Below are 18,078 nucleotides of genomic sequence, written 5' to 3' on the forward strand. Positions count from 1 at the left end.
CTTTTTAACACAAGTACATGGTACAACAAGACACATATCTGAAATTTTGGGGTAACATATTTTTTTTAAATAAAGTATTAAACAAAAACCTAGCTGTGCCAAGACTTCTTGTCATGAGTAGGGATGATCGAATGGTTCGGGTCCACCATCGGTTCGGCCCAAACTTTGGGTGTTCGAGGTTAGGCCGAATTTAGAACTTTTTGCCCAAAAAGTTCGGAATTCGGCAACCAGAACTGACCAAAATGCAATGCTTCAGGAAATGGGCTTTAAAAGCCCGTGATTGGACCAGAACCATTAGCAAAAGCCAATTGAGGGGGCAGGACAATGCTAGGAATGTGATTGGAGTGACTAGGGGGTCCCTAGACCAATCATTAGTGAATACGCCCCCCAGTATATAAGATAGCCCCCGCCATATTCCTAGCATTGTTATACTGGACATGGAAGAGAGTGGAAGCAGTTCTGTTAATTTTACTTTAAAAGTGTCATTTAGCCTTTATTAGTGTGAGGAAAGGGATATCTAGTGTAGTTAGAGTGCTCCTTTACACTTAAGTTAGCTTCAAAAATTTAGTTTCTGTAGGGAAAGTGTTAAGTATAAGGGGACCGTAGTGTAGTGTAGGGTTAACTGACAGTGACTGCTATGGAAGGGTGACAAAACCCTTCCATAGCAGGGTGACCGCTATAGAGAAATGATCATTTCTCTGAGTTGCTTCGGGACAGGAATATGGCTTCTCACCAGCAAGCATTTTTCATGCAGCAGGGGTTGCCACTGCCAGTGCTTTTTTGAGGACATGTTTGATGTCAGACATGACATCTGAACATGTGTATAGGGGGTGTATATATACACATATATGTCTGTATATATGCCCCTAGACATATATAGGTGTGATAGTAGCAGAAATATATGCTTGCGCTAATGAAATCATTTACAGTAATATATTTCTGCTACTATCACACCTATATATGGCTAGGTGTCTATATACATATACTTATGTGTGTATATATACCACTATACACAAGTTCAGATGTTTTGCCTGCCTCAAAAGAACCCCGAAAAATGCCAAAAAAAACGCTAGCGTCAAAAAAAAAAAAATGCCCAGGAGTGTTTTTGCTGGCATTTTTTAGGGGTTTTTGGAGGCAGGCAAAACATCTGAACTTGTGCACAGTACCACTATACACAAGTTCAGATGTTTTTCCTGACTGCAAAGAACCCAAAAAAATGCCTGCTATTAAACCGGCAAGGTGTGAAAACCGAGAAGAGAAGCCAACCCCCTGAGCTGAAAGTGTTCAAAAAACAAACAATCCTTTTTTTATGGTTCTGGACATGCTACAGAGCTGAAACTTCACATGTACACTTTTTAGACCCCCCAGATACGAAATCCAAAGTAAAAATCTCTTTTTTTTTTAATTTTTCAATAATTGGCTTTTTTTTATCAAAAATGACAGTTTGTAAGAACTTTTTTTGTGTGATTTTGTGTCTGGGGGGTCTAAAAGGTGTACCTGTGAAGTTTCAGCTCTGTAGCATGTCCAGAACCAGAAAAAAAAGATCATATAGGTGTAAAAGGAGGGTCCCACATCCCTGTTCTACTGAAAAAATATCTATTTTTTTTCATGGTTCTGGACATGCTACAGAGCTGAAACTTCACATGTACACTTTTTAGACCCCCCAGATACTAAATCCAAAGTCAAAATCAAAAAATCTCTCTTTTTTTTATTCAATAATTGGCTTTTTTATCAAAAATGACAATTTTTAAGAACTTTTTTTTGTGTGATTAATAGTTAATGGGGCATGACCCAGAACCCTAGGGACTTTTTATGGGCATTTATTGGGTTTTAGGGCTTAAAAATTGTGTTTTTTGATTACCGAAGTTCGGGTCCCATTGATTTCAATAGGGTTCTGAAATCCGGGCCGAACTTTCGGGAAGTTCGGATGTTCTGGCCTAACCGAACTTTTCAAAAGTTCGATCATCCCTAGTCATGAGCCACCTTCTTAGGTCTGGTGTGAAAGAATATCACAATATGTGGTCATCTAGGGCATCTCAGTAGTGCAGCCAGTACACACTGCAACTATCCTTTGTATGTCACTATACAAACCAACAGCAACTAAACATGGTGCTTCACAATCAAAAAAATATGTAGCATCACCTTTAATTCTCTGTAACCACTAGCTGATCTAATGCTACCTATGCTGCTGCAAAGAAAGAACAAGACAATCTTGATGCCATCTCTGTATAGTATATGACTCCATGTCTCCCCAGTAAAAATACCCTATAATAGATATTATAATATTTACTTTTTATTTAAAATTAAAACTTTTTTTTTTTTTTTTTGCATTTGTTGTCTTTTGTCTATAGATTCCATAGAAAATAAAATATTGTTTTACAAAACAATATTGCCAAAAAAGTACCTAGTCCTCACCTTTAAAAAAAAAAAGTTTGTATTACTTTGTTATCTTAAGTAAGATTTGCAATAAAACTCGCTCATAGTGGAAATACAAAAATTGATCTGGTTCAAAAGAACCTGTATGAGAGTGGAAGTGGTTAGTATTGTTTTAGAAGCATTTGTCTAGCGTTGGCTCCACATATTAGGTAAAACGTTCTGTAGAGAATTAAACTGTAGTTTATTGCTTTGTAAATTACTGTATTTGTCAAAAGTGCAAATTGTAATCTTGTGCCTACGTTTACTGCAGATCTGCTGTAGGCATTATTGTGTGTCTGTTGGGCACATTTACTGTGTGTAAACACTAAAAATTCAGTGCAATCTATTTATTTTTTATTTCATCTGAGCTTTATTCAGATATGCAGCCCAGAGGGAAGATAATATAGGATTTACTCTGTAAACTCTGATTCTAACCTCGATTAAGCCTGAGTGTACCTCCAAGGCCCAAGAACCTTTCAAGTCATTTTCTGTTCTCTGTTTTCTTTCACAGTGTGAAAGCACCATATTTACTACCTTTACTGTTACTGAATGAAACTGACCTTTTCCTTGTACTTAATATTTTATATCATTTTTCCAGTTCTACTTTTGTCATAAGTCTATGGTATTGAAAGGCTTCTAGACATTGGCTTTAGAAGCATTGGAACTCAAATCAATGTCTATAAATATAAAATAGTAAAGTAATATAAAAGGTCTGTATATATATATTTATTACATAAAGTGTCATCACTAGAGCATCATTATTTACATTGATCAGTTTAAACTTCAATTAGTTGAGGGCCCTAACCAATATTTAAAATTTGATCAGTTTAATTATTTTTTTCCTCTCCAAAAATAAATAAATCAATTAAATAAATATATATGTATATATATATATATATATATATATATATATATATATATATATATATATATATATATATATATATATATATACACATATATATATATTTTTTTACAGTTAAAAAGTTCAAGCATATAATGTCCTCAATATTTTTTTTTTTTTTTTTTAATATGCAAACTTTACAAGTGTTTCAAATATAAAGTAAAATTGTACATCCAAAGTAGTATAAGACAAATAAGAAATACTGTAAGTATTCAACGAGTGAAAAGTCCACATTATATTTTTGATACTTTTTTTATTTGCTCTAACATACAATTTTTCAGGACAAGCTTTCGGGGTATGTCCCCTTCATCAAGATCCAAGCAGTACTGATTAACAAAATGGCTTAGAGACTGTGTGTTTTTTTACCATTCTGCTAAACAAAGGAAAAAAAAGAGAAAACCAAGCAAACATAAACAAATTTAGAGCCGGTCCACACTAGCGCGATTTGTCAGGTGACTTGTCAGCCTGACAAGTCGCGCTCCCTCGTGGTCCATTGACCGCTACAGGACCCGTTCTAATAGGAGCGACACAAGTCGCTCCGACTTAGAAAAAGGGTCCTGTACTACTTCAGGGCGACCTCTGAGCGACTTGCATAGACTTCCATTATGTGAAGTCCCTGCAAGTCGCTCCGAAGTAGTAAGGAGTTGTGTCGCCTTAGTGTGAACCTACTACTAACTGGCAATGGTAATAAAACTAGCATGGTTAGTGAGATAAGACAGAGGGAGAGCTGAAGACAGGGGGGGAGGTGGGGGGGGGATAGTCACAGAGGGGGTCGTAAAACTGTAGGATAATGAGTGAGGAAACCCATATCCTTTTACCTTTTCCATCCACAAAAAAAAAAAAAATACTGTCTTGCAGCGCTTTTTACATTTTTAACTCAGCGCTTGTTAACTCTGTTTAATTTTTAAAATTACACAACTTCCATCAGGATGGTATTATGTTCACCAATCATGATAATAGATTCATCCACTCTAAACTTAGCCCCCATTAACACCGAATCTGACCTTGAAATCACACTGTTTCAAAGGCGCATGTCAGTGCGACTTCAGGTACAGCTTGGATGACAACTGTGCGACTTCAGGCACAGATGTCTCGGCAAGTCGCACCTGAAATCCCCAACAAAATGGTGCAGAGCTTTTTTTTTCAAATCGGTGCGACACCTCAAAGTCGGCGTCACACCAATTTGAACAGTTCCGTTTCATCTGTCAAATCACATAACAAGTTGCATTGGTGTGAGCGGCGGCTTATTGTACTACTATTTACACTTTGGGGCAGATTTAAACAACAGTTAATGTGGCTTTACATAAACATTTACTGGAGGTGAATCAATCCCTGCCATTTAAAACCCCTGCACAAAGAAGATTCCCTTGCAGTGAATATTTAGTGAATGTCAAATACACCCTTTGTATGACATCTACTACCAATCAATACCCAGATTGGCTCAATCAAATACTAAATGGCTGCGATGGCACAAGCAATTTAATGATGATTCTTTCTCCAATAGATGCAATTATTACCCATTAGCTGATCACAATCTGTAGATTAACATTCTTTAGTGCAGTTCTTAATGCAGTGAGAAAATGACTTTATGTTCCAGCTGAGAACTAGGAGGATAGAAATTCTGAGCCTCTCACTGACCACTGTAGGAAATCGATTAACAAGGTTTCTAGTCATGTGATCACCATTTTAGTCAATTATGATGATTACATGTAGCCTGTAGACGGTTAAAAGATTTGATTAAAAACTGTTATGTAAAATAACTAAAATTGCCTTTTTCATATTTATGCCCATTTATGAGCTTAAAATGGGAAACAGGAGCAGAGCAATTTTTGTAATTGTGTATCAAATATAAACTTTATACACACATAAATTGTAGTATAAATGATATAGGTAAGCAGATTAGTAATTAGTGAGTCATTAGTAAGTTAGTAAGTTAACCTGACGCTGCAAATTAAGGTCTGGGCTACCAAGCTCAGAAATTTTTCTTTTTCATCTTAATGCGTTCTATGCATTAGGATAAAAGTCCTTCTGTGTGCAGCCACCCCCCCCCCCCCCCCAGCCCCCCTAATACTTACCTGAGGTCCCTCTCTGTCCAGCGATGTTTACGAGTGTCTCAGCCATCCTAGATTCTCCTTCCTGATTGGCGACATTGGCTGCCGCTTCTGTCAATCAAAGTCAGCTAGCCAATCAGGAGAGAGGGGAGGGCAGGGTCAGCTCAGAGCTTCCTGTCTGAATGAACACATGGAGCTGGGACTCTGCTTGGGTGCCCCCATAGCAAGCTGCATACTGTGGGGGCACTCACCAGGAAGGAGGGGCCAGGATCACAGAAGAGGGACCCGAGAAGAGGTGGAGCCGGGCTGCTCTGTGCAAATGCACTGCAACAGAGCAGGTAAGTATAACACGTTTGTTATTTTTATGGGAAAAAACAAAACTTTACAATCACTTCCGGTCATGAAGGTGTTAAACTACCATTATCAATGTTGTTTGTGGCCAAATAGTCTGTTGGCATTCTGATAATCTCACACAAGCACAAGATACTATAGCCCTTCACATTTAGACTGGTTATGCTCAGATCAGTGTGCTTGAACTTTATTTGTTACAGGCCTAAACATATTGCTGTTTCTTACCGTTTTCAGTAATAATACGGGGTACTTCTTTTTCTGCTGGTGAAATACATCGGATCTGATTTCCAACCACCAGGCCATCCATTTCTGAAAGGTCTTCAAATGTGCAGTTGACACCAGCGGACAGCTCTGGTACATTGTAAGCCTCCAACACCAGCTGTAAAAAAAAAAAAAAAATCCAGTGAAGTTAATCAAAAGCAGAACTTTGTGCATTGATGAACAATTGTAAGTAAACACGGGATAAAACTAGTGCATTGTATACTCATTTTTTTTTACATGCAAAGTGTTAATCTATTGACTGTGGTGTAACAAAACTGTTGGCTACTGACTGTTGCTCTTGTTTTCTATATAATTAGCGGAGACAACATATTGCAGACATATTTCCTCTCACTTTTAGGCCCCTTTTACACATACGGACTGTTTGTCTGTTTTTTCATTCATCCGTTGACGGATAAAAAAATGGACATCAATGAATTTCTATGGAAAAACGGATGTAAATGGATGATCATTCATTTACATCTGTTTTCATCCGCTTCCGTCAACATCCATTTGAAAGCCCTATTTTTCGGATGACAACAGATGAAAAACGGATGAAAAACTGATGACAAAGGATGAAAAATGGATGAAAAGCTGATGACAAAGGATGAAAAACAGGTGACCATGGATGAAAAATAGATGTGAAACTGATGTTGACTGAAAAAAATGAGGACAAAAAAACATGGCTGAACTAATGAAATGAACGGTCCGTATGTGTGAAAGAGGCAATACAGCAAAGTAAAGTAAAAACAACAAAGTAAAGTAAAAACAGCAAAGTAAAAACAAGCATATTTTAATATTATAAGTATACCTAAATAAAAACTATCTTTACCATAAATAAATGAATTCAGCTCCAGTCACATAACTGTGCCTAGGCTTTGGGAGGTGCAATGTAGGAGAATACAATCATCAGTGTGCTGCCAAAACATCTTTTTTAGTCGACACTTACTGAGACTAAACATTGTAACTAAATGTGAGAGGCTGATTTGTGTGGGGCATATGTATGTACAACACAGCCAAGAACATGAAGGCCAGTGGTGCAGATATCATAGGTTAAATGGCTGTTATCTCTGGCAGCATCTTGGTCCAGGAAACATATGCTGACCCTGGATGATGCCTGAAGAAAGATGGTGTCAGTCATATGTGTAGAAAGGAATATAAAGCATTGTGAGTTAAATACTGTGATATCTCTTAATAAATAAAAAAATGAATAAATGATACCTCAACCTCAGGCAAAACATTTTTGATTTTAGAAGGAGGGTTAGCATTTCTATTTTTTTGGTGCAGCATGTGTTCCCACTGTAAAGATTTCCCTGCAATATCTGTCCCTGGGATGTTACAGAAAATGAGGGCAAATCTCCCCAAGGAGAGGGAAAACCCCTAATGGGGACACAGGTATTAGTAAAAACACATTATCCAACAAAGTGGTTTAGAACCTCCGTGAGGATTTTATTGCTGCTTGTATCCCCATTTGGATTTCACACCTTGCTTTCTGTCTGGGCAATGAGTGTCAAATCAAAAAGGAAAACAAGGTCCTCCATGAGGACAATACTGTATCCAAAACCTATTAGAAAATTTTAAGATGAGTGTTAAGCATGCAGGATCAGCATCATACTAAGATGTATCAGGTTGCCTGTAGCTCACCCAATAATTAGGGTATTTTTGAGATAAATAAGCAGTTGAGATGGGGAGTTTCTAGAACAGTTAAGTTGAGGAGGGCTACATATAATAGGGTAGTACACTTTTTATTTAAAGCTTTGAGGACGTTTTACACTCACCTATCCAGGGGCTGGTAAATAAAATCCTAGCTGGCTTTAGGAGTTATGGGTACTGCTACCTGGCAGTTCTGGAAGTGTCAGTGTTACAGTACCTATAGGAAGCGCATTTGTACATCCAAAGGCATGGCCCATCATGTCCACTTGCAGTGTGTCATGCATCTTGGCCTTTTAGTGTTCGTGTGTTTTCACAAATTAGCATGCATCCCTAATGCTGGGTGTGCACATAGGCCTAAGAGGTTATTTAAGTTCCTTCCCTCATAACCATCGGTGTTGTGACTTCTCATAAGCTACCTTGTTAATGAGACTATCATTTTTCTTCCTTACTCATTGCTAACTCAGATTGCGGACTTTCGACTGGCACCCACTGCGTGGACTTTGACTACTTATGCTTGCTCTCTGCTTCAAACTCTGCCTGGATCTTGACTACTCCTACCTGCCTGTCTCTGCATCATAGTTGCCCTACTCTGTTGACCTCCTGAGGGTCAAGACCTAGTGACATCTCACTGAAAAATAGCCTCGAGACCACTAGGGTCATTGGCCCATTGGCAGGGTTCTCTTGTGAAGACCAGGTGTCACTTAGTGGTTGATTTACTAGAACTGGAGAGTACAAAACCTGGCGCAGCTCTGCAGAGAAACCAATCAGCTGCCAGGTTTTATTGTCAAAGCTTAATTGAACAAGCTGAAGTAGGAAGCTGATTGGCTACCATGCACCAGATTTTGCACTCTCCAGTTTTAGTTAATCTCCCCCTTAGTCTCCATGCCTCAGGCATGCCAGTGCCACCTGCGAGTGGTGTCATCCATAACAGCCAGAAAGCATATCCCCTCTTGGTGTTATGGTCCCTTTCGTTGACCCCTATAGTGTGCCTGACACCTATATCACTACTGTATCCACCATGGTGTCTGACCAATATATCAGTACTGTGTCTTGTAGTGTGCCTGATGTCTATATCACTACTGAGTACTTTAGTATGTCTTATCTCTGTATCACTACTGTGCCCTGTAGTGTGCCTGACCCAAAAATTAATAGAATGTCCTGTAGCGACGCACGGGAGAAAAACACAATGCCCAGTGGCAGATATTCTATTTGACACACCTAGAAGTGTCCGATAGCAACAGCCACAGCAGTTTCAAAAGGAAAGTATAAAGCTTCTTCATTCACAGGATTAGTCTAGTCCCAGTTTTCCTCCTAGTGACAGGATTGCTTTAAAAGTATACTTGTCCTTTAAGGAGAAAAGGTCTTTCATCTAATACATTTTAAATATTTTGTTATACTCTTAACTTTGTAGAAAAACCACTGAAACAGGGTCTGTGCCTTGCAAACATTCCCAATATTCAAAGGAATGAAAATATAGAAATCCAAGACTGGTAGCTTAAATAAGGCATAATTAAAATGTCTTGACAATGTTGTTGTTTAACTATCGAGGTTGTTCAATATCACTCAATATTGGATGTGATTTTTTTTTTTTTGTAAAAGAATGGAACAAGCACAATAATATTATTTGCTACAAGCCGATGCTCCATGCAATGTGGATACAACCGGGCTGCTATGACCAAGAAAGAATGAGCGGCTCAAAGAAATTGATGATTTCAAGGATGAGCACATTATGCGGAAATAGTATTGTTATTCTTCGCTGCTCTGAGCAAAAGATCCATTCAAAATAATAGATCTTGTACATCTTTAAAATAATTCTGCTGCAAATAATTACTCCAGAAGACTGCAATCAAGTGCATTTTTGCAAAAGAAAATCAATTACGCTTTTTAAACGTGTAGATTCTTGAAAAACACAATTGCCAAAGTCAAAAAGACCACTTGTTATTAAGTGGTGCTATTATCTATAGCTGAATGGACTTTTCTGGGGCTTTATGGCATCACACAACATCCGGTGAACAATTGATAGGAGAAACAGGCAACCTCACTAGTGGCTGACTTGCTCTAAATTTTAACTGTTGAACCCCATTTACCTTGATTGTTACACAGTATATAGTCTACTATAAATCACCACCACTTCCTTAAAACCAAACATTCAATTTTTATTTTTTTCCAATGCCCCTCATCCCAGGTTACAATACAAACCTTCAACCCGAAGCTTTCACCATTCAATATTTACTTTTGCCATACGATGTCTTCAGTCTTCTGGCTTGAATAACAGTATCATTCAAATTCAAAGAATGTGGATTCTGCTGTGAATACAGGGTGTCATGAGCCCACCTCCTGGGGTAGGGGAGGAGGGCATTACCACGGCACCATTCATTCACTGGTAGATAGCAGCACTGATTTAAAGATATGGTCTTCTGGACAAGAAGGCACAGACAGCAATAAAGACATTGTCAGAGGTTTTAACCCTTACCCACCATGTTATGGTTTAGAAATGAGGAAGGTATCAGCTTAAGAGCCAGGTTAGGATTTGATACAAGGGATATAGAGGGAAACCTTACTGTTTTACTTTTTGTGGCACAACATTTCTAAAGGTGAAAAATACCTATTACTAGGTTTTGGGTACTAAAAACCAAGTACTGCTTTAAGGGTTAGTTCATCCTTACCAAAACTACCTGTGCAGTTAAGGGGCACCTGTAGATAAAAATAATCTGTGCAGTTTTGACTAAAGTTGAATAATGCTCTTTCTATAGATGTAAGCCATTTACATACCTCCTGAGGACATGTCAAAAAACTTCCACAATTGGTGTTCCCCCATTCAGCCTTGCTGTTAGAATGTTGCCAAGATGCTCTCAGCTGTTGATGCTCATCCCCACCATCACATGAGTATGTTCTCTCTTTGATACAAAACCCAGTGCATGCCCGGTTTGCTATCCCTTCATTGCAGCAGCTCTGAGCTCATAGTCACTGTGATGAGGAGGCAGTGCATGTGGGGGCAATTTAAACTGGAGAGAGGAAGAGTTCCTGTGATCATGGGGCAGCACATCAACAGCTGGGAGCATCTTAGCAACATCCAAGAAACATGCAGGTTGGGGAAACACCATCTCTTGGAGATTTAGACATGGCTTCGGGGGGTGAGCAAATAGCCTACACACAAACAAAGGACATTATTCAACTTAAGTCATAGCTGTAAAGTTTGTTTTTAGCTACTGGTACCCCCTAGCTGCAAAGAAAGTTAAGTGAACTAACCCTTTAATGTATAGCTTAAGCAAACCCTTTTTTATTTTTTGATAGACAAAGATGGGTTAAAATTCTAGTCAGTTTTGTTTAATGCCATCTGTGTCCCATTCAAGAGATTCCTCTTCATTTACTTTTCTGTAGGCACAATAGGACATGAGAGAGGAAATCTCTTCAGTGAGGTAAATCCCCTTATAGACAATATTCGCATAACTTTAAATTTTGGATTTTTCCTCACTTTCAATCCTAGTCTTCAATATAAATGAAGAGAGTAAATCTCCCAAGCAAGGGCATAAACAACAATAACAACCTGACAGGAGTCCTTGCCTCTCATCACTCTATCTAAAATGAAAAAAGGTTTTGGCTTTTATTACACTTTAACATAATGTTATGTATTCTTTTCTGTAGGTTATAAACCTGTTAGTACATCATTTAAAATAACGTTTCAGCATGAATAAAGCGTAAGCACCCTTAGGTGCCACCACATGCCTTCCCATGAGTTTTTAAGCACCCTAGGAGCCCCGAAATCCAAAATGCTCTGAGATTCAAATCTTACACTCACCAATGAAAGCTTAGCTCTGATCTAAACACTTCCATTAACTGTGACTCTCTATTGGTTACTTATTATGGTGTGCAACCTCAAAAATCAACAGTAAGTTACAGGGCAGTGTTTGGTATTCCTCGGAAAAGTCAAGGTTGGCATATTAAGGAGTCCTGAGCTTTGGAGCTCTTGCAGTTCAGGAAAGCAATGTGAAGGCACCTGAGGGAGCACTGGTGTTATATTCATGATGCCAGTTTAGGTAATTGTATATACTGTCCGGCATTTAACCTTCAACAAATGAATCAACAACCATGGATTTGTCAGTGTATGGCAGACCGCATGTCTATACATAAAGGGATCACATCAGAGGCTTCCTAGTTGCTACCTCTGTTACCCACAAAGTTATACTTCAAGTATATCTGTATATATGAGGTAATCCAAGGGCCCATGAATATATGCCCTATTTTATTCCCAACATAACTTGCAGATCACATCAATTATATAAAAGGGGATGCAAAGAACAATGATGATGTCCAATTTAGTAAGTGATAGAAACTATGAAGCATTCTTCTTTACTCCATTTAGAGCAATCCAAGCTGATTGAAGCTTTGTTTCCATGGGCTACCTCACTTGGCCCTTTGCCTTTTTAATTAACCACATGTGCAATTTTAACATATTAATTAGCAATTATGAATACAACCATCAATCCTTATATACCAGTAGTTTCAATTATTATACGATCTACCCCATGGAAAATGGCTTCAGTATTTTTATGTTTCTGTAGGACCGGTATTTGCAGCTTGCTTTATGTTACTAAATACTGTTAGACACGGGGTTAATATACCAGTATAGGTCTCTAGCAAATGCAGCATTATTAAATTATTAAAGTATAGAATGTATATGTTTGTGAACAATTCTCCTCATATTTATTTACAGGTGAAGTATGCAGTTATTTTCAGTGTACCAAGGTGTTCTGCAGTAATTATTTATAACTGACAGCATTCCTATTGATTTTAAGTGGTGTCAAATACCAGAAATGTGTTACAGGCTAAACAAAAGTAGAGCAGCTTGTCTTTGGACTAGGACAGTAGAAAAAGTATTAGTAATGATTTGGGAAACTGAAATTTAACATAATATAAAGTTGTACAATATATTTGTTTCCTATACAGGATATCCATACATACTGTAGGTACATAACGTTTTCATTTATTTCAGCCTGTCCAAAATAATTCTGCAATACAGCAGTGTAAAAGTGGCCAATCATTTAAATGCAGGTACAGTTCTTCCTGTCCGATAGTAATGAATTGATGTGAGCCCTACTCTGCTTTCTGTTCCCTGTGAATGGCTTAACCCCCATGAGGCTTTCCTCAATTTCTAGCCTGCACTGGGGCCTAATACACAGGATAATAGGTCTCTCTTCCTGCAGATTCAATTCAGAAGCAATTGTTTGGCTGTAACGCAAATCCGCCAGCAAATTGCTTTTGTTCTCCCAAAGATAACTCTATAAGTGTAAATTCTATGATTCAACATAGATCAGCTTTTCCACATTAACAATGAAAATAATGATGAATTCGGAGAAATTATTACATTCATTAAATGACTAAGCTTGAATCTTTAGCTATAGTAATTACCATGTACTTTGTTGTTAGGTTTCTTTGTTGATATATATATATATATATATATATACAGATAGATAGATAGATAGATAGATAGATAGATAGATAGATAGATAGATAGATAGATAGATAGATAGATAGATAGATAGATAGATAGATAGATAGATAGATAGATAGATAGATAGATAGATAGATAGATAGATAGATAGATAGATAGATAGATAGATCATACTGTACCTAGGAAAGATAAAAATAAAACTGCTTTATGCTGTTCTAAAGACTAAGAGGATTCTTACCAGCACATTATACTGAGAGACAGAGATATTGTTAGGATGGACGGTCAATCTGACACACTGCTTCATTTCTGACGCAAATCTTCGAGCCTCATGAGAACGCTCACATCTCTCTTTTCGTGTACATCTATAACACAGAACAAAACACAGATGTTATCTATGATAGTCTACTTCAATTTATCCAAAAATTGCTAAAAGCTGCAAAAGGTTATGTCACATGTAGAGCTAAAAGTCTAAATATGCATTGGCCCACAAATTAGACCCCACTGATTCTCCACCTACATGAAGCCCAAACATTACATGCCATATATGCAAAAGCTCCATTGTGTTAACTGCATTACCACTGCTTATCATATACAGGTATGTGTTATATAACAGAAATAAATGAAGATAAAAATGTATTGCAGCACTTGAAGATGGTTTGGTAATTCCATTCTAATTGCCTGCCGTTGTCTTAGTTGTTGCTGAGTAAGAACAAGTCATTGGTGGGGATGAGCTCAGGCATGTTTGGATCCTAGTCTTAACTCACCTAAGCAATTCCACCAGGAAGCCGTCACTGCATATCGCCAAACAGGGGCAGTGTGTTTTTTGTGCAGCTGTGGGCCGGGAAATGCCTCACTGCCTACGATTGGTGGTTTGAAGTGACGGCTTCCTGGCAGGATTGCTCAGGTGAGTTGAGACTTGCATCCGAACACGCCCAAGCCCATTTCTATTCATTAGCCAGTGATCATGGTTACCCTTAACAATGCACTATAGGGAGAAAAGCAGTTTTGAAATGTTTGTGTACATAGGCCCTTAACTGACTTACTAGGAGTGACCTACTGTATGGAAAATGGATATTAGTCTGCAACAGAAATCTGGTAATAAATAAATAAATAAATAAAAACAAAGAAAGATGTTAAGTATAGATGCTGTAATACTTCAGTTCTATGTTCAGCAATTTGCCATTAATTGTAGTTATATCCTGTATAGGCTGTGTTTTACTAATAATAATGATAAAAAGACAGCAAAAATATTAGTGCAGATTTTGAGGCTATGGGCCCATTTAAAGAGCACCTATGTTCAGCTATGGACAGCAAAGCATTTACATTTTCCTAAATTAGTAGCTTTTACAAAAAGACCTTGCTGATCGCTGAAGCTGCAGGCACTGGGAAAATTTTTTTTTTTCTAAGTTCAAAGGCAGTGAAATTGTACTCCTCTCTATTTACTGTATTTTCTCTGGCAGCCAAGGCTTTCAGCCTCCCAACCTTCTAATTTAAAAAATACCTGGAGCTGTAAGGTGTTAGAAACCCAACTTCATAGTATCTGTTGTGATTTTTGAGAATACTTTTCTCCACAGCACTTGCAGTTAGATAGGTCAGTGAGGAGTGTTTTTTTTTTGTATGCCTGTTAGGATATGCAATTACATGCCCATTTACTAGTTATTTTTGGTAAGCGGCTGCACAATTGGTGAAGGATTTCACAGTACTTGTAGTCCTACACAGTTTTATATTGACATTTTTGTACGGTATCACGCTATGGATTATTATTATTTTTCCTCCACATGATACACGACCATTATATCGGGAGTTCCTTGCGCTAGAATTCCATTGGATCACCTGGGCATGTGAACTCATCTCATCACATGAATTCTGCAATTTAAAATTGCCGTTCTGGTAAGCACAATTCCTACGGAATCTTTTGGAAGCAGCACAAGATTCTCATAATTCACTAGTCACCTTTATGATATTTGGGACTTTAAACAGTTGGACATTTATTTGTTTGTTTTTTCAATTTAGCGCGACTTATACAATACATAATTTTTAGGGGTGTGGTCACACTTGAAGTCGCAGCTCACTACCTGTCACCTTTAGCGCGGTTACAACCTTCTTTTTATCTAGGATATGCAAATAGTTGAATGTCTATAGTCTGGGCATATGTGTCCTTAGCTTGCAAAGAAGCATCACTTTTTTTTTCCTCAGTGTTCAGTTTCCAATGAAATAAAGTACAAGTAGCAATTTGACCCATTTTCCAAGATGCGCTGTAATGATGGTTGAAATGTCAGACTGAGCACCCCCCCCCCCCCTACAACTCCCACATGGCTACCCAACACCACAGCTAGTAGGGAAAGCACTGGCACAGTGAATGTGGAGGAAGGTAAGGCTGACTCCTTGTGCCAGTGCTTGCCTTGCTAACTGTGGTGCTGGGTAGCCTTGTGGGGGTTGAAGGGGGGGGGGTGCTCGGTCTGCCTTGCCTGAGAGTAGAAGACTGGTACTTGCTAGAAAAGTGCCTTGCAGTTAGCTGCCGTGTCAGGTCACTGTACACCAAAGGGAGGACAGGTGACCTGTCCGACCAAGCTAGCATTGCATTATATCTAGAAACATGGGAAACAGTACTGCATGTACTTTGACCCATTGGGAATGGTAAAAAAGTGATACTTCTTATTTAGGAAGGACAGAATCCTTGAATGCAGCACCTGAAATGTTGTTGGGGCACTAATCGTCTAAATCAGTGGTTCTCAACTCTGGTCCTCAGGACCCACTAACAGGCCAGATTTTAAGTATTACCTGGGGAGATGCAGACTAGAATACTGCAATCGCTGAGCAGCAAACGAGATCACCTGTGATGTAATTTAGTTATCTTGCAAACCTGGCCTGTTGGTGGGTCCTGAGGACCTGAGTTGAGAACCACTGGTCTAAACTAAATAGGCATTTATAGGAAGTAGCCTAGTTTGAAAGTAGGAAAACTTGTTGCACATGTGTTTTAATGATCTAAAACATCAAACTGAGATGAAAAAGCATTGAGTACATTCAATTTAGATACATGGCATAGTAAAGAACTTGCATTGGTTGTGTGTATTGCCCCTTTTCCCCACAGGCATGCAATAATCGCTTTGTACAACAAGGGAAATTTTTAAATATGATTCACCACATACATTTCTCAGTTCAAAGTGTGCCTTATCATACCAAATGAAACCAACATGCCAATGAATAAGCAACCCTAGCACCCAGACTAGCAATCTGGTGTTTTTTAGTTTTATTGTAAGCAAGTAAATATGTGGACTGGTGGGCATTCATAGGAGCTGCTTAACATTTTGATAATAATAAAAACATTATAGTTCTGTTGCATTTTGCAAACCTCAAATACATTTATGGGCAGAAATAATTTATATGATTGTGATGCTATTAGGCCCAGGCCAATGCTGGGCAGCTCAGAAAGATCAATTCAATATTATCCATTACACATACTGAGGCTCTGTCAATCCACTGGAACAGAAAGGCAGCAAGCCAGTGAATTTTTCACTGACGCTAGAAGAATTAGAAATACATCTTTCTGACTGTATTTTATAAATATGCAACATTTTCTAATGGGAACTCTCAGAGGCAATACATTCACTGCACTGGGTTAAGTGTATAAAACTCTTGCAAACCGAGGCAGATGCCGATAGTGCAGCAGGGGAGCTATTAGCTGTGAAAACAAAACCAGCTCTCATCAGATCTTTCAAAGAGAAAAGGGAGCTTGGCACAGCAGAGACACCAAGTGAAATTCTACCAATCAGATATGATTTAATTAGAAGAAAGTCAGAGGAATGCATTATTGGGATATGCCTCCAAAAATGTAGAACTCATTAGGAGTCCCTGGTCAATTAATCTAATGGCAGTGTTTATTTTATTTTATTTATTTTAAAATATTGCCGGAAGAAATAGAGATAAATGTTGCATACTGTGTAAGTCTTCTGCACAGTAAGAAGTCTTCCTACTGTATATCAGGGGATTTGTCTATTGAAGCAATGTGTATGGTGAAATTTAATAAAGTCAACCTTTCTACCAGTAAACTGAGTGATGGGGAACAGCTTAAAGAAACCTCACTCATGGTTTTTATTATTCATTGACGCATCCAATAACTCCGGTACAATGACTCAAAAAATACATTATTGAAAAAATAATACTGCTGTCCATAGATATCTCTATTTTGAAATAAATGCCTATATTAGATACAAATTCAGTTTAAAACAGAAGATATTTTTTTTTTTACTTTTTTGAGCCGATGCGAACTAAAGCTGCAAACAACTTCTCATCCCACAGTGGGGCAAAGGAACAGATCCTTTCCTTGTGTCCAAGTGTTGGATGAACTGGGCACTTCAAAGGGGTTTTCTAAGCTATATGAGAGTGAAGGGCTACAGAAGGCATATGAAACTCTCATACCATGTTTTCTGTATACCTATAACAACTACATACCTGGTCGTAATACAATTGTGAAAAAATAAATTTTCTTTGTGCACACAATAGTATGTTGTGAAATAAACCCAACCCAAACAAACACATTGAAGGCCAACTCCAGTCAAAACATTTTTTTAATATAGAATCGTATTGCTGGCTATAACTACAATCCAGAGATTTCCCCTCACTCATCAGGAAATTAGAGGCACAATATCATGTAGATAGGAAGACAAAGACAGCAATAAAATTCTAACAGGGGTTGAGACTACCCCTCTCTGTGCTAGAAAGAATGTATTTGTTGACGTCTTTATGCCCACTAAAAAGATGTCCCTTCAAATCTTGTTCTGCTTTATACCCTGTCACAGTAACAAGAATTTTGAGAAGTAAAAATGTGCTTATTTAGGTGAAGTAGGGGATGGTTAGAACCCCCTGTCACCTTTTTATTTATGTCTGTGTACCTTTTGCAGATTTTTCCTCACCTCCTCTCTAGTAAAACTGTTGTCATCATGAAAATAAGTAAGGTCAAATCTCTTTAATGCGGCAATGTCCAAACCTGTAGC

General features: G+C 38.1%; 1 protein-coding gene across 3 annotated transcripts in view; it reads right to left on the bottom strand.

Annotated features, from left to right (window-relative positions):
* Positions 1-18,078, bottom strand: part of PLXNA4 (plexin A4) — a 965,210-nt gene that overhangs the window by 283,089 nt on the left and 664,043 nt on the right. For all 3 annotated transcript variants that reach the window (XM_082255302.1, XM_082255301.1, XM_082255300.1), the window contains 2 exons: positions 13,323-13,446; positions 5,947-6,100 (listed from right to left, as the gene is read on the bottom strand). In XM_082255302.1, coding sequence (XP_082111428.1) covers positions 5,947-6,100; positions 13,323-13,446 — 278 coding nt within the window. The remainder of the gene's footprint in view (positions 1-5,946; positions 6,101-13,322; positions 13,447-18,078) is intronic.

The sequence above is a fragment of the Pelophylax lessonae genome (genome assembly GCF_965119305.1).
Source record: "Pelophylax lessonae genome assembly, chromosome: 4".
NCBI classification, from domain to species: Eukaryota; Metazoa; Chordata; class Amphibia; order Anura; family Ranidae; genus Pelophylax; species Pelophylax lessonae.